At 38.7% G+C, this 27,338-nt stretch overlaps 2 protein-coding genes across 4 annotated transcripts in view; both read left to right on the top strand.

Annotated features, from left to right (window-relative positions):
- The window catches only part of TPST1 (tyrosylprotein sulfotransferase 1), a 168,167-nt gene that overhangs the window by 73,589 nt on the left and 67,240 nt on the right, over window positions 1-27,338 (top strand). The gene's annotated exons all lie outside the window — the stretch shown is intronic.
- Window positions 23,138-24,684, top strand: LOC117804139 (elongation factor 1-alpha 1). Its single transcript, XM_034670040.1, has one exon. It carries the CDS (start codon window positions 23,153-23,155, stop codon window positions 24,539-24,541), a length of 1,389 nt encoding a protein of 462 aa, XP_034525931.1. The 5' UTR covers window positions 23,138-23,152; the 3' UTR covers window positions 24,542-24,684.

Genomic DNA, 27,338 nt, shown 5'->3' with positions numbered 1-27,338 from the left:
ATATTCGTTCTTCCAGTCCCTGCGCATGTAATGTCTTCCAGTTTTTTTGTGTCATCTTTAATTTGTTTCATCAGTGTTTTATAGTTTTCAGAATATAGGTCTTTCACCTCCTTGATAAGTTTATTCCTAGGTATTTTATTATTTTGGGTGCAATTGTAAATGGGATTGTTTTCTTAATTTTTCTTCCTGCTACTTCATTTTTAGTGTTTGGAAATGCAGTGGGTTTCTGTATATTGGTTTTTTTATCCTGCAACCTTACTGAATTCATTTATCAGTTCTAGTGGTTTTTTGGTGGAGTCTTTAGGGTTTTCTGTATATAGCATCATGTCAGCTGCAAACAGTGAAAGTTTTATTTCTTTCTTACCAATCTGTATGCCTTCTGTTTCTTTTTGTTTTCTGATTGTTGTGGCTAGGACTTCCAGTACTATGTTGAATAAAAGTGGTGAGAATAGACATCCTTGTCTTGTTCCTGATTTTAGAGGGGAAAAGTTTTCTGTTTTTCACCATTGAGTATAATGTTAGCTGTGTTTTTTTCATATAAGGCCTTCATTATGTTGAGATTTGTTCCCTCTAAGCCTAATTTGTTGAATGTTTTCTATTAGGAATGTATGTTGTACTCTGTGAAATGCTTTTTCTGCATCTATTGAAATTATCATACGGGTTTTATCCTTTCTGTTGTTATGTGATGTATCACATTGATTGATTTGAGGATATTGAGCCACCCTGACATCCCTGGAAGAGCACCTTATATTTTCAGTGGCCATTTGTGGTTCTCTTGTGAAATGCCTATTCATGACCTTTGCCCATTTTCCGATGGGTAAGTTTTGTGATTTTCTTTTTGCTAGCCTTTATCTTTTTTTTTTTCTTTAAGATTTTATTTATTTGACAGAGAGAGAGACAGCCAGCGAGAGAGGGAACACAACCGGGGGAGTGGGAGAGGAAGAAGCAGGCTCCCAGTGGAGCAGGGAGCTCTATGTGGGGCTCCATCCCAGGACTCTGGAATCAGCCCTGAGCCAAAGGCAGACGTGTAACGACTGAGCCACCCAGGTGCCCCTGCTAGCCTTTATCTGATACGTATGTTACAAACTGCTTTTCTCAGTAGCTTGTCTTTTAACTTTCTTTATAATCTTTTTTGATGAATGTAGATTTAAAGTTGTTGCATTTATCAGTTCCGTCATGGTTTGAACCTTTTTGTGTTTTAAGATTTTATTTATTTGAGAGAGAGTGAGAGTGAGAGAGAGAGCATGCACAGAGGGAAAGGGAGAAGCAGACTCCCTGCTGAGCAGGGAGCTTAATGTGGGGCTCACTCCCAGGACCCTGAGATCATGACCTGAGCCAAAGGCAGACGCTTAACTGACTGAGCCACCCAGGCATCCCTCTTTCTGCATTTTGTAACAAAATCCTCCCTTACCCTAAGGTCATAGAAATAGTCTGCCATATTTTTTTCTAAAACTGAAAAAAATTTTCCTTTCGCATTAATCAGTCTGAAATTTGTTACTGTTATTTTGTGTGTGTGAGGTACAGATCCATTTTTTAATTTATTTCCATATAGATGATGAGTTTCCTAGAAAGTGCTTGTTCCCCTAGTGATGTGTAGTACCAAGCTAGGTTAAATATTATGTTTCCATATTTGTATTATTCTCTTAGCTCTTTCTCTTCAATTCTACTCTGTTTTAATTATTATTTTTTTTAAAGATTTTTAAAATTTATTTGACAGAGATAGAGACAGCCAGCGAGAGAGGGAACACAAGCAGGGGGAGTGGGAGAGGAAGAAGCAGGCTCATAGAGGAGGAGCCTGATGTGGGGCTCGATCCCATAATGCCAGAATCACGCCCTGAGCCGAAGGCAGATGCTTAACTGCTGTGCCACCCAGGCATCCCTGTTTTAATTATTATTGTTTTACAAGAATGTCTTAATATCTAGCATAGGGCAAGCCCTCTGCTTCGTTCTTGTTGTCTTGTTCCTCTTGTCTTGGCTATTTTTTAACCCTTTTCCTCCATATAAATCTTGCTTAAATTTACATATAATCTGTAGGTAATTTTGAGACAGATAGTCATCATTATGATAGTAAGCCTTCCTATCCAAAGCACAGAATGCTTCTCCCATTTATTTAGATTTTCCACATCTTTCGAGGATATATTATAATGTTCTTCATAAAAGTTTTGTATTTCTTTTGATTAACTTATGATTAAGTGCCTTTTTTGTTGTTAATCTAGATTGTGTTTTAAAATTTTCTGTTAGTTGCTCTCGTATAGAAGTGCAAATGGCTTGTATGTATTTACATCCTGCAGTTTTCCTAGTATTTTGTGTGTTTGCCTGTGCTAGGGCTTCTAATAATAGCAAACAACCTGTTTAAAGCAGTGGTTCTTGACTGGGGCCAATTTGCTCCCCTGGGGTACATTTGGCAATGTCTGGAAATATTTTTTGGTGTCACAACAAGGGAGTGGTGGCACTGCTGGCATCTAATGGCCAGGGCCTGGGATGCTACTAAACACCCTACCGTGCACAGGAAAGCCCCACAACAAAGAATTCACCAATTCGAAAATGTCAGTAATGCTGAGCTTGAGAAACCTTAAAATAAATTTTATTATTGTGAAAAATTTCAAATACAAAAGTAGAATAGTATGCAAAACCCCCATATGATGACCACAATTAACACCCGTTTGTTCCACCACTTCTGAATTGTGTTAAAGAAATCCAAGTTAGCATATCATTTCATCTTTAAATTTTTTTTTAAAGATTTTTTATTTATTTATTTGACAGAGATAGAGACAGCCAGCGAGAGAGGGAACACAAGCGGGGGGAGTGCGAGAGGAAGAAGCAGGCTCATAGCGGAAGAGCCTGATGTGGGGCTCGATCCCATAACGCCGGGATCACGCCCTGAGCCGAAGGCAGACGCTTAAGCGCTGTGCCACCCACGCGCCCCTATTTCCCATTTAAAACGTTGCATTTAAGAAAGCCAATTTGGGGGGTGCCTGGGTGGCACAGTGGTTAAGCGTCTGCCTTTGGCTCAGGGCGTGATCCCGGCGTTATGGGATCGAGCCCCACATCAGGCTCTTCCTCTATGAGCCTGCTTCTTCCTCTCCCACTCCCCCTGCTCGTGTTCCCTCTCTCTCTGGCTGTCTCTGTCTCTGTCGAATAAATAAATAAAAAAATCTTTAAAAAAAAAAAAAAAGAAAGCCAATTTGGAGCCACTCTTATAAAGGATAGAGGTGAACAACCAGAAGAAGTAGTACATAGGATGGCTGGGTTCAGAAGGGTCTCAAGGACAGGGGTTTATGGCCCCATGAAACTGGGGTGCTCTACCTTCCCAGAATGTAGATGTATGTTCAGCAACCTGAAGAAAATCATAGTTTCTATATGTATGGAGCATGGGCATGGCTTAGCTGAATCTTCTGGTTTAGAATCTCTCACATGACTGCAATCAAGGAATTATTCTACATTCAGGTTTTTAAATTATTTTTGCAGTGGAGGCTGTAGTCATGGAATTATTCTCCATGGTAAGGGACTATTTTCCAGGTTATGTGGTTTATGTCAAGTTTCAGGTCTTAATAGGTTTTGGATGGAGGACCTCACTTTCCTATCATGAAGCTTTATGGTTACAACATGGCAGGTGATTTCTTCAGGTCAACCATATGAGAAGAGCCGCGAGAGTCAGCAGGAGGGAAATCACATCTTTTATAACCTAATCTTGGAAGTGACATTAGAAGCAGATCCCTAGTTCCAGCCATAATCAAGGGGAGGGGACTACTCGTAGGAATACCAGGAGTTGGGAATCTGAGGTACCATTTTAGAAGTCTATCAGACTGCCTTCTAGCTGCCAACGTCTTATTTCCCTTGCGTTTGCAGAATACACTTCTCCCTCCCCAGGCACCAAAAGTCTCATCCCATTACAAGCTCAAAGTCCAGCATCTTGACATCTAAATCAGGTCTAGTTGTATATGAGCTTCCTGGGTTTAGTTCCTTAAATGCAGTTGCTCTCAATCTGAAGATCTGTGACACTAAATACACAGTTATGCCTCCCCACAGTATGCTCGTGGAACAGGCATAGGATAATAGACAGTCCAGTTTAAAGTGGGGGAAAATAGGGGTGCCTGGGTGGCTCAGTCATTAAGTGTCTGCCTTCGGCTTGGGTCATGATCCCAGCGTTCTGGGATCAAGCCCCACATCGGGCTCCCTGCTCAGTGGGGAGCCTGCTTTTCCCTCTCGTACTCCCCCTGCTTGTGTTCCCTCTCTCGCTGCCTCTCTCTCTGTCAAATAAATTAAATCTTAAAAGAAAAAACGGGGGAAAATAGGAAGCACAAGGTCTTATTGATCCATATCAATTCCAAAGTCCTTCTGGAAAAATGTAAGACATTTTTCACTAGGTTTCAGTCAAATAGAAATAATTCTAGAATTATTCTCCATGTTTGTCAGCTCTTGACCTCTGGGCTTCTGAATGACCCTTCCTTTGTCACAAAGGATAGCACATGTTTGTAGCTATGTGGTTTTATTAGTCTACTTCCTGCCAGAAGAATTTTGGTAATCCAATGCTTTTCCATTTTTACTATTTGTCTTTCAGTCCAAGTTGACAGTATTTGTGCTGATAAACTTTCTCAGGAACTTTATGCGTCCTCTGTAAATCTAATTGGGGTTCATTTCATTGGATAATAGTTACACCTACAAATTTCTTTGAGATAAACACTTCTATGCTTTGGTTCTGCTGAGATGATTAAGGGACAGTGTGCTTATACTTCTTAGATGCCTTATTGTTCAACTGAGAGGACCCATGAAACATAGCCTTAATTTATTTAAAGTACTCTTTTTGTGACTGAATTATTAGGAGCCATTTTATTTTTTAAAAAGATTTTATTTATTTATTTGAGAGAGAGAGTGAGCAAGAGAGAGCAAGAATGGAGGGAGAAGCAGACTCCCCCCTAAGCCAGTGTGTGGGAACATGATCTGAGCTGAAGGTAGACTTTCAACAGACTGAGCTACCCAGGCACCCCTGGGAACCGTTTCAGAATCCTACCACAGAGGTTTAATTTTATCTAATCGAAGTACCCATATGACTTTTTTTCTTTCCTTTAAGCTACTAATGCAGAATAAATTACATTAATAGATTTCTAATGTTGATTTAACCTTGAATTTCTGAAAAAAAACCTCCAACATGGTCATGATTTACCACCTGATAATTAGTGCTGGATTTGATAAGCCAGTTTTCGGTTTAGGGTTTTAAAAAAAATGTTTCCATGTGTATTTTATGTTGATTTCCCCCCCAGTTTTATTGAGAAATAATTGACATACATCACCACATAAGTTTAAAGTGTACAGCATGATGGTTTGATTTACATATATTATGAAATGATTATCATAATAGGTTCAGCTAATAGATCTGTCTTTTCGTGTAGATACAATAAAAAGAAAAGAAAGAAGAAAAGAATAAAGGGAAACATTTTTTTTTTCCTTGTAATGAGAACTCTTAGGATTTACTCTTATTAACTTTACTGGTTTAAGATTTTTATATTTATTTCATGAATAATACCTATAATTTTAATTTTTCTTACAATCTATATCTGGTTTTGTTATATAGATATGGTAGCCTTACAAATTCTTTGAAGAGTGTTTCCTCCCATTCTGTGCATCTTTTGATTTTTCCCTCAATATTGGATCATTTCTTGGTTCTCTGTATTTCAGGAATATTTGGAGTTATGTTTTGAGTCACCAAGTCCTGTTAGAATTCTCTGGAGAATGATTTTTTTTTTTCTTTTTGTGGGCAGCCAAGCTGGTTAGGTCCTAACCACAAGTTTGTCTTACCTTCTGTGAACAGCGTTTCTAGTATCAGTTTGGTTTTAAGACTTTGCTGTGCTACTTTGGGTCTTTTGCATCCACATAGCAGTTAAGAGCTTACAGATTCGGTGGCAATTTATTCCATAGTGTAATTCTCAAAGCCTTTGCTTCCTTAGGTCTCTCCTAGGTGTGAGCTGGAAGTTGTGCTGATTCATGTGCGAAGTTATGGGAGCTTTCTCTGGTTTTTCCTTTCCCTGGATTCCCCCAACCGTTCCTGGATCCCGCAAGCTACTTTTCTTGTTAATCTGGCCAGAAGAGTAGGTTTCTCTCACAGTTTTACCTACCTGCACCATCACGATGCATTTCTGCATGACAGGTGCCACCACTGGGGCAAAGAGGTGAGAGGAAACTGTCAAAAATAGCAAGGGTGTTTCATATAGTCTTTAGATCCCCATGGTCCCTTTTCCCAATTCTTTTTGCCTGAAAGATGGGTTTGTGCTTCGTTTTTGCTGCTCACATTTGTGCATAGACAGCATAGACAAGGATTTTAATTTTATTCTAAGGATTTAATGTTTCTAAGTTTCCTTTGAAAAAGTCTAATTTTTAAAAGATTTTGTTGTTCTGTTCATCTGAGTTGCCAGTAATTCTCTTAGTGCTGTGGAGATATTATTCCACTGTTCTTCCAGTTGCAGTTGTTGCTCTTGAGAAATCTGTTGTCAGTCTAATTGTCAGCCCTTTTTTAAATACACCATTTTCCTGACCGTTTTAAGATCTCTTCATCTTTTGTGTTCTGTATTTTTACTCCTATAGTTTGTGAGTAGGTGTGGATTTCTGTTTTGACTTATCTGGCTTGGTAAATGTTCCTTTTGGAAATATAGGCTTTTAACTATAATTTCAGTTTTAAAAGATGAAAGTAAATTATTTCTTGAGTGAGCTTTGTGTCTTTCAAGGAGTTTGCCCATTTCTTGTAAGTTGCTGAATATGTAGGCATAAAATTACTCATAATATTCTCTTACTGAATCTGTAGTGATCTGTAGAGCCTCTCATTCCTGAAGTTCATTACTTCTACGTGGAGTTTGTTGAGATTTTGGGGTCTATGGGTTTTATAGTTTCTATAAAGTGTGGGAAAACTTGTACATTACTTGTGTGTGTGTGTGTGTGTGTGTGGGTGTGTGTATAAAATTTGCTTTTCTTCTCTCTCTCCTCTCTTGGAGACTCCAATTAGAAGTACATGAAACTGTTTGAAATTGTTCCAGAGCTCACTGATGTACTTTTTATATTTAGAAATAGACTGTCTTTTAGAGCAGTTTTTTAAAAAGATTTATTTATTTGAGAGAGAGAGAGAAAGAATGTGAATGTGGGAAAGGGCAGAGGGAGAGAATCCTCAAGCAAACTCTGCACTGAGGGTAGAGCCTGATTCATTGCTTGATCTCATGACCTGAGCTGAAACCAAGAGTCAGACGCTTAACTGACTGAGCCACCCAGGCACCCCTAGAGCAGTTTTAGGTTCACAGTAAAATTGAGCAGAAAATACAGGGAGTTTCCATATATTCTTGGCCCCCACATATGCAAAGCTTCTTCCACTATCAAAATCCCAAACCAAACTGGTACATTTGTTATAGTTGATGAACCAACATTGACACGTCATTAGCATGCAAAGTCCATACTTGATAGTAGGGTTCACTCTTGTTGGTATTCATTCTGTAGGTTTTGACAAATGTATACTGTCGTGTATCCACCATTACAGTTATATACAGAATAGTTTCACTGCCCTAAAAATCCTGTGCTTTGCCTTTTTGTCCCTCTCTTCCCCCAACTCCTGGCAACAACTGGTCTTTTTACTGTCTCCGTAATTTTGCCTTTTCCAGAATGTCATATAATTGGAGTCATACAGTATGTAGCCTTTTCAGATTGGCTGCTTTCACTTGGTAATATGCATTTAAAGTTCTTCCATGTCTTTTCATGGCCTGACAGCTCATTTTTTTCAGCACTGAATAGTATAAATTTTATTGATTTTTTTTGGTCAAAGAACCAGGTTTTGATTTTTATATTCTCTATTGATTTCTTATTTTTAATTTCTTTGAATTCTACTGTAATTGTTACTTCTTTTGTGGCTTCTTTTTTGAAATATGTACTCAATGCTATAAACTGCCTTGTAAGCACTGTTTTCACTTCATTGCACATGTTTTGGTAAGTTGTATTTTCATTTTCATTTAGTTTAAAATATTTAAGAATTATTCTTTGATCCACATATTACTTAGAAGTGTGTTGTTTAATCTCAGTATATTGAGTTTTTCCAGCTATCTTTCTGTTACCGATTTCTAGTTTAATTCCATTGTAGTTTACAAGAATACATTGTATAACCTCTATTCTTTTAAATTTGTTTTTATGGCCAAAATGGGATCTGTCTTGTTGTATGTTCCACGTGAGCCTAAGATGATATATATGTGTATTCTGCTGTTGTTGAGAGAAAGAATAACGTCAGTTATATCCAGTTGATTGATGATGTTGTTGAGTTCAGCTGTATCCTTGCTGATTTTCTGCCTGTAGGATCTGCCCATTTCTGATAGAGGTGTGTTAAATTCTTCAACTATAATAATGGACTTATCTATTTCTCCATGAAATTCTGTCCTTTGTTGCCTCACGTCTTTTGACTCTTTGTTGTTAGGTGCCTACACATTAAGCATTGTTAGGTCTTCTTGAAAAATTGGTCCCCTTATCATTAATATAGCTACTCTACCTTTGGTGTTAGCATGTTATATTTTTATCCATCTGATACCTTCAATCTATATGTGTCTTTATATTTACAGTGAGTTTCTTGAAGCAAACATATAGTTGGATCTTGTTTCTTGATCCACTCTCACAATAATTTGCTTTTGATTGGTGCATTTAGACCACTGATGTTCAGAGTGATTTCTGATATAGTTGGATTAATACCTACTATAATTATTACTGGTTTTTATTCATTGCTTTGTTCTTTTCCTGTTTTTATTTTTCACTCTTTCTGCCATTTGTGGTTTTGACTGAGCCTCTTATATGATTCAGTTTTCTCTCCTTCCTTAGCGTATGAATTACACTAAAAAAAATAATTTTTTTGTGGTTGCCTTTTTGTCTGCAATATACATTTACAACTAATCCAAATCCAAATATAGTGTTACTTTCAAGTAACACTATACCACTTTATGGATAGTGCAAGTACCTTATTATAACAAAATATTTCTGTTTTCTCTCTGTCCTTTGTATCATTGGTTTCGTTCATTTCACTTATACAGAAGTACTCATTCTGAAATACATTGTTGCTATTATTTTGAACAAACTCTGATAGATCTGTTAGATCAGTTAAGAATAAGAAAAATGAAAGTTTTGAATTTACCTTCACTTATTACTTCTCTAATGTTTTTCCTCTCTTTATGTAAATCCCAAGTTTCTGCCCAGTTCTAAAGAACTCTCTTAAATTCCTTGCAAGGTAGGTCTACTGGCAGCAAATTCCCTTAATGTTTGTCTGTGAAAGTCTTTATTTCCCCTTCACTTTTGAGGAATAATTTCACAGGATACAGAATTATAAGTTTGTGATTTTTTTTTTCTGTCAGTATTTTAAATATTTCACTCTGCTCTCTGATTGCTTACATGGTTTCTGAAAAGAAGTTGGAGGTAATTTTCTTATCTTTGCTTCTCTATAGGCAAGATGTTTTTTTCCTCTGGCTTCTTCTTCTTCTTCTTCTTTTTTTAAATATTTTATTTATTTATTTGCCAGAGAGAGGGAGAGAGAGCACATAAGCAGGGAGAGGGGCAGGCAGAGGGAGAGGCAGGCTCCCAGCTGAGCAAGGAGCCCAGTGTGGGACTTGATCCCAGGACCCTGGGATCATGACCTGAGCTGAAGGCAGATGCTTAACTGACTAAGCCACCCAGGTGTCCCTTTCTCTGGGTTCTTAAAAAATGTTTTCATTTTTCTTTGCTCCTCTGCATTCTGAATATGATATGCCTAGGTATAGTCTTTCTTTTCTTTTTCTTTTTTGCATTGATCTTCCAGATAGCCACTGAGCTTCCTGGATCTGTGGTTTGGTGTGTATATTAATCAGGGTTTTCCAGAAAAACAGAACCAGTAGGATGGTGATATGTATATTTGTATTTATATATGTAAAGAGATTTATTCTGAGGAATTGACTCATGTAATTATGGAGGCTGAGCAGTCCCAAAATCTGCAGTTGGCAAGCTAGAGACCCCAGGGGAGCAGCTGCTGTATTTCCGAAAAGTCTGAGTCTGAAGGCTTGTGAACCAGAAGAACTGATGGTGTAAGTTCCAGTCTGAGGTCAGAAGTTCCCTCTTACTGAGCCTTGTGTTCTGTTCAGATCTTCAGTTAGTTGGGTGAGGGCCACTCACATTAGGAAGGGCAATTTGCTTTACTCTATTTTTTTTTTAAAGATTTTATTTACTTATTTGACAGAGGTAGAGACAGCCAGCGAGAGAGGGAACACAAGCAGGGGGAGTGGGAGAGGAAGAAGCAGGCCCACAGCGGAAGAGCCTGATGTGGGGCTCGATCCCATAACGCCGGGATCATGCCCTGAGCCGAAGGCAGATGCTTAACGGCTGTGCCACCCAGGCGCCCCTACTCTGTCTATTGATTAAAATGTTAACCTTGTTTAAAAACACTGTCACAGACATACCCAGAGTAATGGACTAAATGTCTGGGCGCCTTACGGTTCAGTCAAATTGACACATAAAATTAACCATCATGTATCTGAGATTAATTTGAGCAAATTCTCAGTCATTAATGTTTCAAATATTTCTTCTGTTCTTTTTTGTCTTTCTTCTCCTTGTCTTCCCATTGCATGCATGCCACACTTTTGTAGTTGTTCCGCATTTCTTGGGTATTTTGTTTTATCTTTTCAGTCTTTTCTCTCTCTCTCTCTCTCTCTCTTTCTTTTTTTTCCAGTTTTGGAAATTTCTACTGACATATCCTCTAGCTCAGAGATTTTTTTCTCAGCTGTGTTCACTCTGCTAAAGAGCCCATCAAAGGCCTTCTTCATGTCTGTTACAGTGGTTTTGATCCCTAGCATTTCTTCTTTCTTAGAATTTTCATCTCTTTGCTTTACAGTATTTTTCAGGTCTTACATGTTGTCTACTTTAACCATTAGAACCCTTAACATATTAACCATAGTTGTTTGAATTCCTGGTCTGATAATTCCAACAGTCCTGCTGTATCTGAATCTGGTTCTCATGCTTGTTCTGTTTCTTCAAACTGATTTTTGCCTTTTAGTATGCCTTATAATTTTCTTTTTGAAAGCCACGCATGATGTGTACTGGGTGATAGAACTCTGGCGAGAAGTTCTTTAGTGATGTGGTGCTGTGGTGTTGGAGGGCATTCTGTAGTCTGAGGAGTCAGTCTTTTCATGAGCTGGTGCCCTTTTGCCTTCCCCCTCCCCTGTCCCTTAGTTTGGACAGGATGGCTGGAGGGGCCTGGAGCTGAGTATATCCTTTCCCTCAGATCAGTTAGGCTCTGGTTAATTAGTTTCTTTTGAGGGCAGGCTTTATTAAGGACAAAAGGCTCTGGCATATTTCAAAATGGTTACTTTTCTCCTATCCCTGACAGAAGCAGGAGAAGATTTTTCTCTGATTTTTACAGTGAGAACCTGGTAGTATTCCAGGTGGTTAAACTCACAAGTGTGGGGGTGCCCCTCGAATCTTTAACATAGGTTTGCCTACTCTGAGCCTCCAGCAATTTGTCATCTGTAGTTCAGGTTTTCCTATCCCAGCATTGCTTTCCCCAGAGGTTTCTGCTTATAAGTCTCTGCTCTGGTAAGTCATGTTTCTTGGCATCTGCATGTCTGTCTCTCTAACTTTGGGGGTTTGCCTTGTGACCTCACTTGCTTGACAAATCTAAGAAGAGTTGTTCTTTCAGTTTGTTCAGCTTTTTACTTGTTAGGCTGGAGGGGCAACTTCCAAGTTCCTTTCAAGCTCTGAGAAACTGAAAGTCCTCTTTTTATTAAAAAAATTTTGGGGGGTGCCTGGGTGGCACAGCGGTTAAGCGTCTGCCTTCGGCTCAGGGTGTGATCCCCTCGTTATGGGATCGAGCCCCACATCAGGCTTATCCCTCTCCTTACTTAAAATTCCAAGGGTTTTAGGAGCTCTGTAGTAGGAATGGGAGGTCAAGACCAATTGTATATTTCTTATTATAAATCACAATGTCACACATGTCTTGTATACCTGTATAACTCTATTCCATGAGCATATTGAATAATTGTTTTAATGTGTTTATCTGTTATTATTCTAGCATCTTTGCCAGTTTTGACTGATTATTTTTCTTAGTTATGTGTTGTATTTTTCTGCTTCTTTGAATGCCTGATAATATTTGATTGGGTGCCAGATGTGGGTTTTACTTTGTTGGGTGCTGGGTATTTTTGTATTTCTATATTCTTAAGATTTGTTCTGCAATGCACTTAAATTATTTGGATGGTTTTATCTTTTTGTGTTTTAGTTTTATGATTTGTTAGGTAAGTCAGAAGGAGTACTTCATCTAGGCCTAATTATTCCCCAGTATTGAGTCAGAAATTTCCTAAGTGCACTACCAATATCTGCTGAATTATGGGTGTTTCCATTCCACATGGTAGTAGCAGGTACTATTCCCAGCCCTGTGTGAGTCCTGGACACAGTTCCTTGTTATTTTTTCAGGTGGTTCCTTCTCCTTAGCAGACCTCCAATTCTCTGAGTACTTTTCTCCTCTTTGATTGCCCTTCAAACTAACCGCACATGTTTTCTCTGACTTTCAGTTCCATTTCCTTAGCTTGTGGAATCCACCAAGCTCCCTCTGGGTTCCCCTTGTTATACCACAGCCTATAAACCTCTCAGGGGAGTAACTAGGGCAGTTATAAGGCTTACCTTATTTGTTCCCCATCTCAGGCATCATTGTTCTTTAATGCCTGATTTCCAGCGTTTTATGCGTTTCCAGTGTGTTATGTCATGTCTTGTCTACTATTTTTTTGATTGTTTCAGGTATTGTTTCCCACTGAATTGGTTTTTTTAAGATTTTATTTATTTGAGAGTAAGAGAGAAAGAGCGAGAGAGCGCACAAGTTGAGGGAGGAAGAGGGAGAATCAGATTCCCTGCTGAGCAGGAAGCCCAACTCGGGAGCTCAATGCCAGGACCCTGGGATCAGGACCTGAGCTGAAGGCAGATGCTTAACTGACTGAACCACCCAGTGCGCCCCACCCCCCCCACCCCGGCCACTGAATTATTTTTAAGCATTTTATTTATAGATACTTTAGTATGATCCTTTAAAAGATAAGAGCTCTTCATTTTATCTCAAGCCTTTGGTCACCACTATATCTCTGAGTTTATGAAACATGTATAAGTTCATGTGCTAACTTGCTTTATTTCCCACTGTATCAGTTTTGTCCTGTAAATAATTATTTGATAATCAGCAGCCAGCTGTCTTAATGTTAATGCTTTGCTAAAGGCAGCAGGCAACCTTTGCTTGACTAGAGCCAGACCTCCAGGACCCTGTAAGTCTTCTCTAACATACGAAATTCCTTTTGGAAACTTCTTTATCTCTTCCCCTCCCAACTTAAAAGTATGTAGTCAGTTACTCCTCACAATGGCGGTACAGCTCTTTCTGCCTACGGGTCCTGTTCCTGTGCTTTAATAAAACCACCTTTGGGGCGCCTGGGTGTCTCAGTTGGTCAAGTGTCTGCCTTTGGCACAGGTCATGATCTCAGGGTCCTGGGATCGAGCCCTGCATCGGGCTCTTTGCTCAGTGGGGAGTCTGCTTCCCCTTCTCTCTCTGTACTCCCCCCATCTCTCTCTCAAATAAATAAATGAAATATTTAAAAAAAAAAAACCAAAACGCTTTTTTGCAGTGCAAACATTTCAAGAATTCTTTCTTGATCGTTCCCTCCTAGACCCCACATCAGAATCACACCGTTATCTCCTTCTTCAACTTCTTTATGTTGTCCTGGATCCAGAGACATATAATACCTGGATTTTTTTTTTTAACTAGAAAATCTCTGTGATACTCATTCTGAATTAGGTGTTTATCATTTTCATACATTTAAAAAAATACATTCGATACATCCACTTTCCCCTAGTGCATAAGTTGTCAGTTTGAATTCATATCCTGGCTTTACCACTTTGGGGTCTTGAGTCAAAACTGTTTATGCCTCAGTTTCTTCATCTGTAAAAGGGTGATACTTCTGGTGCTTACATCAAATGCTTGTTGTGAAATATTAATATGTATGTAGAAATCTTAGGTCAGTGTTTGGCACATAATAAGTGCTATAAAATTACCTTAGCCCTTGTTATTTTTACCACTGCCACTACGTTTATTACTACAAGTATACACGCAAGGAGAACCACTTAACCTTTCTTAGGTTGCATATGTTGACAAAGATTAGGTGATTGTGTGTGTTCTTGTATTGCTCTGAGTCCTTATTGGTTTCTGGGATATTGGTAATTCCTGTCCACCTGGATGCATTCTATGGCAAATTAAGTCGTGATCTCCTCTCCACCATGGCTGAGTGGTTCTTGTTACTGTACTGGCCCCCACCTTGACTCACACTGACCTTGAGAGGTCTGGCTGTTGTATTCTTTAAGCCCTGATCTTGGGCGATAATAAGACCTACAGCTCTCAGCTACAGAATCTCTTTGGCTCCCCTCGGGCAAACTCCTTTCTCGTAGTAATTTTGCATTAATAAAATTCTCCCTTACTCTTTCAGTTGGGCATAAAGAAAATTCTGGATGCTTTTTATGCCATGTGGGAGCCTGTGGACTCTGGATATGTAAATTCGTACTCTACATCCTCATCTTTTGTACTGATCATGTAATGCTCCCTGGCTAATTAAGAGGGGCGGGCATCTTACATAGCAGTCTCCTCTCAGAACCCCAACTGGGAAATGAATCAAAGTCCCTCTCTGTTTAGCTTTTTCTTCAACCTATAGCATGTCTTTTCTTTTTTTAGAACTTTATTCTGGAAGAAGGAGGTCAGAATACAAGTGTGTTACTGCTGTTTCCTTCCCACTGTTCTCTTGTCTTTTCAGCAGTACACCAGGAGCCTGCTCAGGGCAGGCTTTCCATTTCCTATGCCACTTTTCTTAAGGCGATATAGCAGGTGTGATACAGGGAAAGAGTAACCAGCTTCCTGACAAGGAAACACAGGTTGGAATGTATTTAAAAATATTATACTTATTAAATAAATTAAAAAGAAAAAATGTATCCTGGGGTAGAGGTGGGTTTGCCAATTTAGATAGAGGTCAAGGAAGGTTTCTCTGAGGCAGTAACATCTGAACCCTTTCAAGGCTTGTTTTGAGTATTGACAAGACTAACATCAAGACTGCTTGTGAACAGATGCAAAAGGCAGACTCCCTCATGGCCTCTTCTCCCTATCTTGCAGTTAGTATATTCTGTTTTCTGTAGTACTCTCTCCTGTCCTGATTGCCCAGTTTTATGGTTAGGCCTTTATAATACATTTATGCTTACATAATGCTTATGTTTATCAGTATACTGTCTCAGGATGCAGAAGCCAAAGAAAACCTAAGGCAGTTTTTTCTAAGCTGCACTACCAGTATCAGAACTACCTGGAACACTTACTGAACTTGCAGCTTTCTAGACTCTCGTCCAGTGTCATAATTATTAATAATTTCACGTGGAATCTGATATTATTGAATTTGTGTTATTTGATTAGAAACAGTTTGTCTCAGTTATCCCTGTAGCAACACAACAATATAAACTGTCAACAAATATTTGATAAATTGAGTTATTGGGAAGCTAGGAGTGATGCCTTTTAAAGTAGCTTTAAAAGTTTTATTTTGAGGGGCATCTGGGTGACTCAGTCATTAAGCGTCTGCCTTTGGCTCAGGGCGTGATCCTGCCGTTATGGGATCAAGCCCCATATCAGGCTCCTCCAATGAGAGCCTGCTTCTTCCTCTCCCACCACCCCTGCTTGTGTTCCCTCTCTCACTGGGTGTCCGTCAATTAAATAAATAAAATCTTTAAAAATAAATAAATAAATAAGTTATATTTTGAGATGACATCAGCAAAAATTGCAGAGTCAAGAAATCTGAAATTTAGTTCTTCCAGTAAAAGCAACAGAAAAAATGGCAAAGACTGTTAAAACCAACTTTTCAGAACTCTTGTAATTAACCAAAGGTTTGCAACAACTTAGGGAAATACTTATTCATGGAAAGTAGCCAAATTTCAATAGGGAGTGAGCTTTGTGGCATTTCAATTTACCCTAGTCCCATTTCCTATCCCCCAGAGCTGCTGAGCCTAAAATAATAGCCTGTGTTCTTGGTATTTGAGAAAACAGACCTAATTCTCCAAGATTTGTAATTATTTGTTTTACCTTGGTTGGAGGCTCGCTGGAAGATTGACTCAAAACCCTTGTCTTTATTTCTTCTGACTCAGAACTGGCCAAGTGCTAAAGCTTCTGGGAACAATAAGTGGAGCATTTGTCAAAAATACTTACAAGCAAATAATTTTATTACTGCCACCTGAGGCAAAGAAAATACTTGGGTCAAGCAATCGACAAAAAAAGCCTAGAATTAGATGTCCATAGGACTTGGAAAACTCCCAACATATTCCTGTGACTATGGAAAGCCATGTACTTGGGCAGGACTCTGTGCATGCCTAAAGAAGACCTAAGAGGGCCCTAAGCTCTCACCTCTGGCCGATCTTGAAGGTCTGTGGAAGCAGGAAGTGAAGACTAAGACAGAGTTGTGAACTGCCTGGCTGAGTGTTTAAAGTATACCCTAAACCCACAGAGTCCTCTGTAATGATTGGGAGATTTTTGGTTCCAGGGATTTAAAGAAAACTGTGTAATCATTAGCTAACCTCTAAGCTAACAGAACAGAGAGATCATTGGCTACATACAACAAAGAATACAGACTTTACAAAATTGATTTTGAAGAGTCTCTAAACAAATAACTACTATAATAAGCAGCAGTGATGAGAAACTCTGGAAGAGAGAGAATCTGATTTGCAGAAATGCCACAATATAATATTCAAAATGTCCAGTTTTCAAAAAAAATTATGAGGCATGCAAATAAACAATGGAAAAATCATCAGTAGAAACTGCTCGGTGGAAGCTTAGATACTGCACTTTCTAAACAAATACTTTAAATCAGCTATTTTATTTTATTTTATTTTTTTTTTTTATTTTTTATTATGTTATGTTAGTCACCCTACAGTACATCATTAGTTTTTGATGTAGTGTTCCATGATTCATTGTTGGCATATAACACCCAGTGTTATATGCAAACAACACTGTTGTGCAGCTCTGTTCCTCCTTAATACCCATCACTGGGCTAACCCATCCCTCCATCCCCCTCCCCTCTGAAGCCTTCAGTTTGTTTCCCAGAGTCCATAGTCTCTCGTGGTTCATTTCCCCTACTGTTTATCCCCCCTTCATTCTTCCCTTCCTTCTCCTACCGATTCCCCTGCTATTTCTTATGTTCCATAAATGAGTGAAACCATATGATAATTGTCTTCCTCTGCTTGACTTATTTCACTTAGCATAATCTCCTCCAGTCCCATCCGTGTTGCTGCAAATGTTGGGTAATCGTTCTTTCTGATGGCTGAGTAATATTCCATTGTATATATGGACCACATCTTCTTTACCCATTTGTCTGTTGAAGGGCATCTCAGCTCCTTCTACAATTTAGCTATTGTGGACAATACTACTATGAATACTGGGGTGCATATGGCCCTTCTTTCCACTACGTCTGTGTCTTTGGGGTAAATACCCAGTAGTGCAATTACTGGGTCATAGAGTAGCTCTATTTTTAACTTTCTGAGGGACCTGCACACTGTTTTCCAAAGTGGCCGTACCAACTTGCATTCTCACCAACAGTGTAAGAGGGTTCCTCTTTCTCCACATCCTCTCCAACATTTGTTGTTTCTTGTCTTGTCAATTTTTGCCATTCTAAGTGGTGTAAGGTGGTATCTCAGTGTGGTTTTGGTTTGAATTTCCCTGATGACTAATGATTTTGAACTTTTTTTCATGTGTCTATTAGCCATTTGTATATCTTCATTGAAAAAGTGTCTGTTCATATCTTCTGCCCATTTTTTGATTTGGTTATTTGTTTCTCGTGTATTGAGTTTGAGAAGTTCTTTATAGATCTTGGGATACCAGCCTTTTATCTGTAGTTTCATTTGCAAATATCTTCTCCCATTCTGTGGGTTGCCTCTTTGTTTTGATGACTGTCCTTTGCTTTGCAGAAACTTTTTATCTTGATGAAGTCCCACAAGTTCATTTCTTCTTTTGTTTCTCTTGCCTTTGGAAATGTATCATAAAGAAGTTGCTGTGGCTGATGTCAAAGAGGTTACACCCTATGTTCTCCTCTATGATTTTGATGCATTCCTGTCTCACATTGAAGTCTTTCATCCATTTGGAGTTTATCTTTGTGTATGGTGTGAGAGAGTGGCCAAGTTTCATTCTTCTGTATATAGCTGTCCAATTTTCCCAGCACCATTTATTGAAGAGACTGTCTTTTTTCCACTGGATGTTTTTTCCTGCTTTGTCAAAGATTAGTTGACCATAGAGTCGAGGATCCATTTCTGGAATCTGTATTCTGTTCCGTTGGTCTATGTGTCTGTTTTTGTGCCAGGTCCATGCTGTCTTGGTGATCACAGCTTTGTAGTATAGCTTGAAATTCGGGAACATGATGCCCTAGCTTTGTTTTTTTTTTCCAACATTTCCTTGGCGATTCGGGGCCTTTTCTGGTTCCACACAAATTTTAGGCTTGTTTGTTACAGCTCTTTGAAAAATGTCATCGGTATTTTGATCGGGATGGCATTGAAAGTGTAGATTGCTCTGGGTAGCATAGACGTTTTAACTGTGTTTATTTTTCTGATCCATGAACATGGAATGTTTTTCCATCTTTTTGTGTTCTCTTCAATGTCTTTCATCAGTGTTCTGTGGTTTCTTTTTCTTTTTTTTTTAAAGGTTTTATTTATTTATTCGACAGAGATAGAGACAGGCAGCGAGAGAGGGAACACAAGCAGGGGAAGTGGGAGAGGAAGAAGCAGGCTCACAGCAGAGGAGCCTGTTGTGGGGCCTCGATCCCACAACGCCGGGATCACGCCCTGAGCCAAAGGCAGACGCTTAACCGCTGTGCCACCCAGGCGCCCCTGTTCTGTGGTTTCTAGAATATAGCTCCTTTACCTCTCTGGTTAAGTTAATTCTGAGATACCATGTGATTTTTGGTGCTATTGTAATAAATCAGCTATTTTAAATAGGTCCTCAAGGAATCAAACCATGTCTAAAGAACTAAGGGGAAGTATGAGGGAGGGTAATATCACCAAGATGGCAGACTAGGAGATCCCAGCCCTCACCCCCACACAAAATTAATGATAAAGTCAACTATCACGGATGAGGAAAATTATGGGCTACATTTAGGCGGCTTCAGTGAACCAGAGGAGTACAGAGATTGGAGATGACTAAATAAATGGGATAGCAAGCATTCTGCCTACGTTGCCGTATCCCTCAGGCCAGCAAAGTGTTGCAGGGAATTTGCTTGGCCATGAATTCCCCTAACTGGAGAAGAGAGATACCGAGGGACTTCAGCAGCTGTAGTTAACGCTGCAGAGGACTCCTGTGCTCTTTGCTGATGCAGACCCCAGCTGCTAGAGCTTCCTCATGCCAGAGGTGCTGCATCCCCTGGAACTAGAGTCACCAAATGATGCCCCTCCCACCCACGAGTTAGAGTTGTCACTCTCCCTTACCAGCCCCAGCGCCCACCTTGATGTGCGAGCCTGAACATAGCTTCCGGCACATACAGATACCACTGAACACACACATCCATGTGTCCAAGGGATTATGAGCCTACCATAGTTGCTCATGTATGTCCATGGGACCAGGTGCTTTTCGTGGCTGCACACATGCAACTGGGAGACCAGGTGCCCTCATTTGCTGCAGAATTGGCACACCTCCACATCTGGACTTGGAGCTGCTATACATTTCATCCAGCTGATGACCTCACATCTTCTCTTGGAGGACATCTTCCCCTAACTAAGTCAGTCCATGAAGGTTGGAAGGGGTTACTGCTTCTTCAGATACAAAGACGGCAAGACAAGGCTAACAGGAATACAAAAACAGGGAACATGAAACAACCAGAGGAACACAGTAACTTCAGTAACTGACCCCAAAGAAATGGAGATCTTTGAATTGCCAGAGAATTAAAAATAATTGTTTTTAAGAAACTCATGAACTACAAGAGAATATAGATAGACAACAAAATCATGACAGCAATATATGAAGAAAACAAAGAGTTCAACAAAGAGATAGAAATCATTTAAAAAAGTCAAATTCTGGAGCTAAAGAATACATTGTGTGAAATAATACAGCAGAGAGCTTTAACCTCAGACTCAAATAAGGAGAAGAGAACTCAAAGATATATTAACTTAACTATCAAACATCAAACAAAACCATCAAACAAAACCATATATGCATTATGGGGGTCCCAGAAGAGAGGAAGGAGAGAAAGGGACAGAAAGGTTATTTAAGACATAATGGCTGAGGGGCGCCTGGGTGGCTCAGTCGTTAAGCATCTGCCTTCTGCTTAGGTCATGATCCCAGCATTCTGGGATTGAGCCCCGTGCTCAGCAGGAAGCCTGCTTCTCCCTCTCCCACTCCCCCTGCTTGTGTTCCCTCTCTCACTGCCTCTCTCTGTGTCAAATAAATAAATAAAATCTTTAAAAAAAAAAGAAAAAAAGAAATAATGGCTGAAAATTTCCCAAATCATGTGAGGGAAATTGATACCCAGATTCACAAAACTCAGAAGTTTCTGCATCAGGATCAGCCCAAAGAAAACTACACTGAGACATATTATAATCAAATTACCAAAGGCCAAGGAAATTGTATATCTTAGACTTACACAATGTTATATGTCAATTATATTTCCATTAAAAAGTAAAAGCAAAAAAAAAATTAAAGGACAAAGAGAACTTTGAAAGCATCAGGAGAAAAGTGGTTCATCATTTAAAAGGGAACCCCATAAAAATATCAGTGGATTTCTCAGCAGAAACTTACCAGGCCAGGAAAGAGTGGGATGATATATTCAGAATTCTGAAAGAAAAAACTGCCAAACAGGAATTCAATGTCAGGCAAAATTATCCTTTTAAAATGAAAGAGAGGTCAAGTTTTTCCAGACAAAAACTGAGGTAGTTCATCACCGTTGGACCTGCCTCACAAGAAATAAATGCTTAAGGGAGTTCTTCCATTTGAAATGAAAAGCTAGAGAGCCATACGAAAAGGGTAAAGGTAAATATATGATCAATGTAATATTGTAATGGTGGTATATAAATTACTTTTAACCCTAATGTAAAAGCTAAAAGACAAAAACATTAAGAATAATTGTAATCACAAAAGTTTGTTAATTGATATACATTATAGAAAGATGCAAACTCTGACTATTAAAAAACAATGTATTTGTAAAGGGGAGTGTAGAATTTTTGTAGGTGATTGAAGTTAAGTTGTTGTCAACCTAAAATAGAAAATTGTAACTACAAGATATTTTATGCAATCCTTGTAACCACAAAGAAAAAAAAAACCTATCATAGATACTTAGAAGAAGAATCAAACAATTACCTAAAACCATCAGAAAACAAAAGAAGACAGCAAGAGATGAGGAGGGAAACAAAACAATAGCAAAATAGCAAAAAATAGCAGTAAGCTCTCATTTATCAAAAATTACTTTAGGGACATCTGGCTGGCTCAGTTGGAAGAGCATGTGACTCTTGATCTCAGGGTTGTGAGTTTGAGGCCCGTGTTGGGTGTAGAAATTTCTTAAAAAAAAAAAAAATGAATTACTTTAAGTGTAAAGCGTTTAAATTCACCAATCATTCGATATTTATTCAGCTTTAGTGGCTGAATGGATTTAAAAAACAACATCAGTGATTTTTTTGGTGGGGGGAACAGTGGGGGCTACAAAAGACTCACTTTAGATTTAAGAACTCCAAAAAGTGTGAAAAGAGGGGATCTTATGTATATTTACCACACACACAAAAAGGTGATTTATATGTTCATTAGCTTTACTGTAGCTATTATTTCACAGTGTTGTGTATATTTAAATATCACATTGTACGCGTTGTAAATATATACAATTTTTTAAAAATAAAAAGTAAAGCAAAGTATGAGAACAGTGTCTCACAAAATAGAGAATAATGAGATGGAACTGTATGAAACCAGATAGGAATTCTGGAGTTGATAATAAGTGAGATGTAAAATTCTTTCATCAGGCCCAAGAAATTTGAACTGGAAGAAGAAAGAAACCAGCAAACTTGTAGACAAGTTAATTGCTATTATCCAATCTGAAGAACAGAAAAAAATAGGGGCGCCTGGGTGGCACAGCGGTTAAGCGTCTGCCTTCGGCTCAGGGCGTGATCCCGGTGGTCTGGGATCGAGCCCCACATCAGGCCTCCGCTATGAGCCTGCTTCTTCCTCTCCCACTCCCCCTGCTTGTGTNTGTTCCCTCTCTCGCTGGCTGTCTCTATCTCTGTCAAATAAATAAATAAAATCTTTAAAAAAAAATAATTAAAAAAAAAAAGAAAAAAAATATATATACAGAACCCGTGGGATACCATCAAGTGTACTAGCATAGATATAACAGGAATCTTTCAAAGAGAAGAGATACTGAATGAGCAGAAATAACTAACTAAGGTTGTAACTATTATTATATAAGTATTATAACTATTCTAAAAGCTGGAAGCAAATCCGAATGCCCATCAACAGGGGAACAGATAATATGGTGTATTCTTGCAATGAGCAATAAAAAGGAGCAAACTGCTGATATACACATGTTGAATCTCACCAAATATGCTTTGCATAAAAAGACACAAAAGAGTGTATAATGTAATTTCCCATTTATATAAAGTTCAAAAATGGGTAAAAGTAATCTGTGGAATTATTAGAATACTGGTAATCTTATGGGTACTGACTGGGATGCAGCTTAAAGGAGCCAGTTTAGAAGCTGAGAATGTTCTCTTTCTTGTTCTGGATGGTGGTTACATGGATATATACATAAAAATTTAAATTAAAAGCTGAAAAAAAGTTGCTGTTCTTGAAGCTCTGTTTGTACTTTATATTATGTAAGATAGTTTAAGATCTTGAAATACATATCTTTATTCTTGCAGTGTTCAAATCTGGGATAAATAATAGTATATAATTAGATCATGTGGAAGCAAATTCAACCGCAGTTTCATTATTTATGACTGCTAAAAGTCTTAATAAAGGTATAATATAATTTACCTTTGACATAAAAACATAAACCTAGTTTTAATAATCTGATGATTACCCTATTTGACTTTAGGGTAATATTTAAATATTTGCTTTTTCGCAACGGGTTTGCCACCAGAACACAGGTGTCGTGAAAACCACCACTTAACCTAAACCAAAATGGGAAAGGAGAAGACTCACATCAACATCGTCGTCATTGGACACGTAGATTCGGGCAAGTCTACCACTACTGGTCATCTGATCTACAAATGTGGTGGGATCGACAAAAGAACTATTGAGAAATTCGAGAAGGAGGCTGCTGAGATGGGAAAGGGCTCCTTCAAGTATGCCTGGGTCTTGGATAAACTAAAAGCTGAACGTGAACGTGGTATCACCATTGATATCTCCCTGTGGAAATTCGAGACCAGCAAGTATTACGTGACCATTATCGATGCCCCAGGACACAGAGACTTCATCAAAAACATGATTACAGGAACATCTCAGGCTGACTGTGCTGTCCTGATTGTTGCTGCTGGTGTTGGTGAATTTGAAGCAGGTATCTCCAAGAATGGGCAGACCCGTGAGCATGCCCTTCTGGCTTACACACTGGGTGTAAAACAGCTGATTGTTGGTGTTAACAAAATGGATTCCACTGAGCCACCCTACAGCCAGAAGAGATACGAGGAAATTGTTAAGGAAGTCAGCACCTACATTAAGAAAATTGGCTACAACCCCGACACAGTAGCATTTGTGCCAATTTCTGGTTGGAATGGTGACAACATGCTGGAGCCAAGTGCTAACATGCCTTGGTTCAAGGGATGGAAAGTCACCCGTAAAGATGGGAACGCCAGTGGAACCACACTGCTTGAAGCTCTGGATTGCATTCTGCCACCAACTCGTCCTACTGACAAGCCCTTGCGTCTGCCTCTCCAGGATGTCTACAAAATTGGTGGTATTGGTACTGTCCCTGTGGGCCGAGTGGAGACTGGTGTTCTTAAACCTGGCATGGTGGTCACCTTTGCTCCAGTCAATGTTACAACTGAAGTAAAGTCTGTTGAAATGCACCATGAAGCGTTGAGTGAGGCTCTTCCTGGGGACAATGTGGGCTTCAATGTCAAGAACGTATCTGTCAAAGATGTTCGTCGTGGCAATGTGGCTGGTGACAGCAAAAATGACCCACCAATGGAGGCAGCTGGTTTCACGGCTCAGGTGATTATCCTGAACCATCCAGGCCAAATCAGTGCTGGATATGCACCTGTGCTGGATTGTCACACAGCTCACATTGCTTGCAAGTTCGCTGAGCTGAAGGAGAAGATAGATCGTCGTTCTGGGAAAAAGCTGGAAGATGGTCCCAAGTTCTTGAAATCTGGTGATGCTGCCATTGTTGATATGGTTCCTGGCAAGCCTATGTGTGTTGAGAGCTTCTCTGACTATCCTCCTCTGGGCCGTTTTGCTGTTCGTGACATGAGACAGACGGTTGCTGTGGGTGTCATCAAAGCAGTGGACAAGAAGGCAGCTGGAGCTGGCAAGGTCACCAAGTCTGCCCAGAAAGCTCAGAAGGCTAAATGAATATTATCCCCAATACCTGCCACCCCAGTCTTAATCAGTGGTGGAAGAACAGTCTCAGAACTGTTTGTCAATTGGCCATTTAAGTTTAATAGTAAAAGACTGGTTAATGATAACAATGCATCGTAAAACCTTCAGAAGGAAAGGAGAATGTTTTGTGGACCATTTGTTTTTGTGTGTGTGTGTGGCAGTTTTAAGTTATTAGTTTTTAAAATCAGTACTTTTTAATGGAAACAACTTGACCAAAAATCTGTCACAGAATTTTGAGACCCATTAAAAAACAAAAGTTTAATGAGAAATAAAAATAAAAATAAATAAATATTTGGTCACATATGTTAATTTTTTAAAAAAATTTTATTTATTTATTAGACAGAGAAAGCACATGAAGGGGAGAGGCAGAGGGAGGGGGAGAAGCAGACTCCCCGCAGAGCAGGGAGCACAATGTGGCCAGATCCCAGGACCCCGGGATCATGACCTGGGCCAAGGCAGATGCTTAACCAGCTGAGCCATCCAGGTGCCGCATACATACGTTAATCTTAAAGTCCAGAATGGGCTAAGGGCAGTTATCACCAACATTTAACTAGCTTGTTCTGTTGTTTCATGTTGGAGGACCAAAGTAGAATGAGCAAGTAAGTGAACTTTCAAGAAATAAAGTGCCAGTGTTTTCAGAACTACTTGTAGGCTGTAAAAAAGAAACGAAATCTATTCCTTGCAAAGAATGCAAGTCTGGCCAAACACCAAGATGTTGCTGCATAGAGAAAATAAAACAACCAGAGACAAAACCACAACAGAGCTGCTTTCATCCCAGAATGTTCAAGGACATAAAGAAAAAGGACTGGGACATGACCAGGCACAGGGGAGAGGAAGAGTAATCAGGGGAGGAGAGAGATTTTTATTTTTTTCTTGACCTCGTGTGAACTATTAATCTAAACCTAGAAATGCTGACTTCATCCGAAGAATCAGAAACAGATTTCTCCAGTTTATTCATTTATTCAACAAATATTTATTGACCTTCTGTTATGCTCCTAGCATCATTGTAAGCACTTGAGATAGAACAGCAAACAAGAGATAAATTCCTGCCCTTAGGGAACATATATTGAGAGTGAGGGTGGGATAGGAATGCACACACACATTATACATGTTGCAGTGAGCCTATTTTAGATAGCTGCTTTTCTTGGTTTAGCCTTCAGCTGACCATACCATCTGGAACCTCCAGTTTAAAGCTGCTATTTAGGCCCATTACCCTTTCTAATGAGACCCTCCTTAGTACTTAAATAATAAAATCTTCTTGCATATGAATCGAATGATCTGTCTTGATAAGTGGTAAAGAATAAAATTAGAAATAGACACAAGTCATATGGGAACTTAGAACTTGATATGATATCATACTCAGAGGAGTACAGTAGTGCCCACCCTTGTCTGCAGTTTTGCTTTCCAGTTTCAGTTACCCATGGTCAGCCACGGTCTGGAAGCCAATAATTGTTCTGACGTACCATCAGAAAGTCACTAGTAGCCTAATGCTGTGTCACAGTGCCTGTATCATTCACCTCACTTTCTCATCACATAAGCAATTTATCATCTTAAAACTTACATTATAATACAGTACAATCAGATATTTTGAGAGAGACTGTGTTTGTATAACTTTCACATATATGTTGTTATAACGGTTCTATTTTATTATTATTGTTAATCTCTTATTGTGCCTAATTTATAAATTAAACTTTATCATAGATTTAAAAAAAAGAACATAGTGTATATATGGTTTGGTACTATCTGTGTTTTCATGCATCCACTGAGGGTCTTGGAACTTATGCCTGGTGGATAAGGAGGTACTACTGTGATAGTCTTGGGTCCTAAAGTCAATGAAGATAAAACTGAAAATAATAAAATAGAGAAAAATAGTAGAAAGGATAAATAAAAATGAAAATTGATGATTTGAGATGATCGATGGAAAGGTAAACCCTTTGCAGTATCGATAAAGGTATAAGAGAGCAAATGTATATCAGCTAAAGGATGAAAAAGGAGAAATAATACAGGTATAAAAGACATTAAAAGAATTATGTGTGAATACTATGTAAAGGTATTTTTGTAATAAATTGAAAGTCCAGAGATAATAGCTAATTTTTCATGATAGATGGAGAACTTAAATACATTGATTAGCATCAAAGAGATCGAAAAGGTGACTAAGAACATTTAAAAAGGCATAGATGATTCAGAATTTAATTATCTCTAACAGATGAGTCCAGTGCTGTTTAAACTAGTCTAGATTCTAGAAAAAGATGGAAAACTCCCCTGTTCACTTTATGAAACCATGACTTAACAACAGAACATAATAGAAATTACAGAAAAGAAAACCAGAATTTTTTAATTCATATTGATGCCAAAATCATAAATCATAAAGTCGTAAATAAAATATTAGCAAGCAGAATTCAGCAGTGTATTAAAGATTGGTAAACTTTTATGACCAAATAACTTTTATTTCAAAAATGAAAGAATGGTTCATATCAGAAAAATCTATTAATAGAGTTCATTACATCAATAAATTAAAACCAGATGTTCATATTATTTAATGCTGAAAAGCTCTTGGTAAAATTCAGTTGTCATTCATAATAAGACTTAAGAAGGAATAGGAAAAAACTATTGAAATATGATAAAGACTATTTATTTCTTCACTTAACATGTTTTTACTGAGCACCCATTATGTGCCAGGTTATGTTTGATGGGCTGGGGTTATAGCAGTTAACAAAACATACAAAACAAATAAAAATAAGCCCTTTCTTCTTTGAACTTACATTTGCAT

Source organism: Ailuropoda melanoleuca, chromosome 10 (genome assembly GCF_002007445.2).
Source record: "Ailuropoda melanoleuca isolate Jingjing chromosome 10, ASM200744v2, whole genome shotgun sequence".
Taxonomy (NCBI): domain Eukaryota; kingdom Metazoa; phylum Chordata; class Mammalia; order Carnivora; family Ursidae; genus Ailuropoda; species Ailuropoda melanoleuca.
Note: the sequence above shows the minus strand (reverse complement) of the source record. Positions and strands in the feature narration are given on the sequence as shown.

What these genes read in the sequence shown, in the direction of transcription:
- LOC117804139 (XM_034670040.1), top strand. Translation starts at nt 23,153, where the DNA reads ATGGGAAAGGAGAAGACTCACATCAACATCGTCGTCATTGGACACGTA.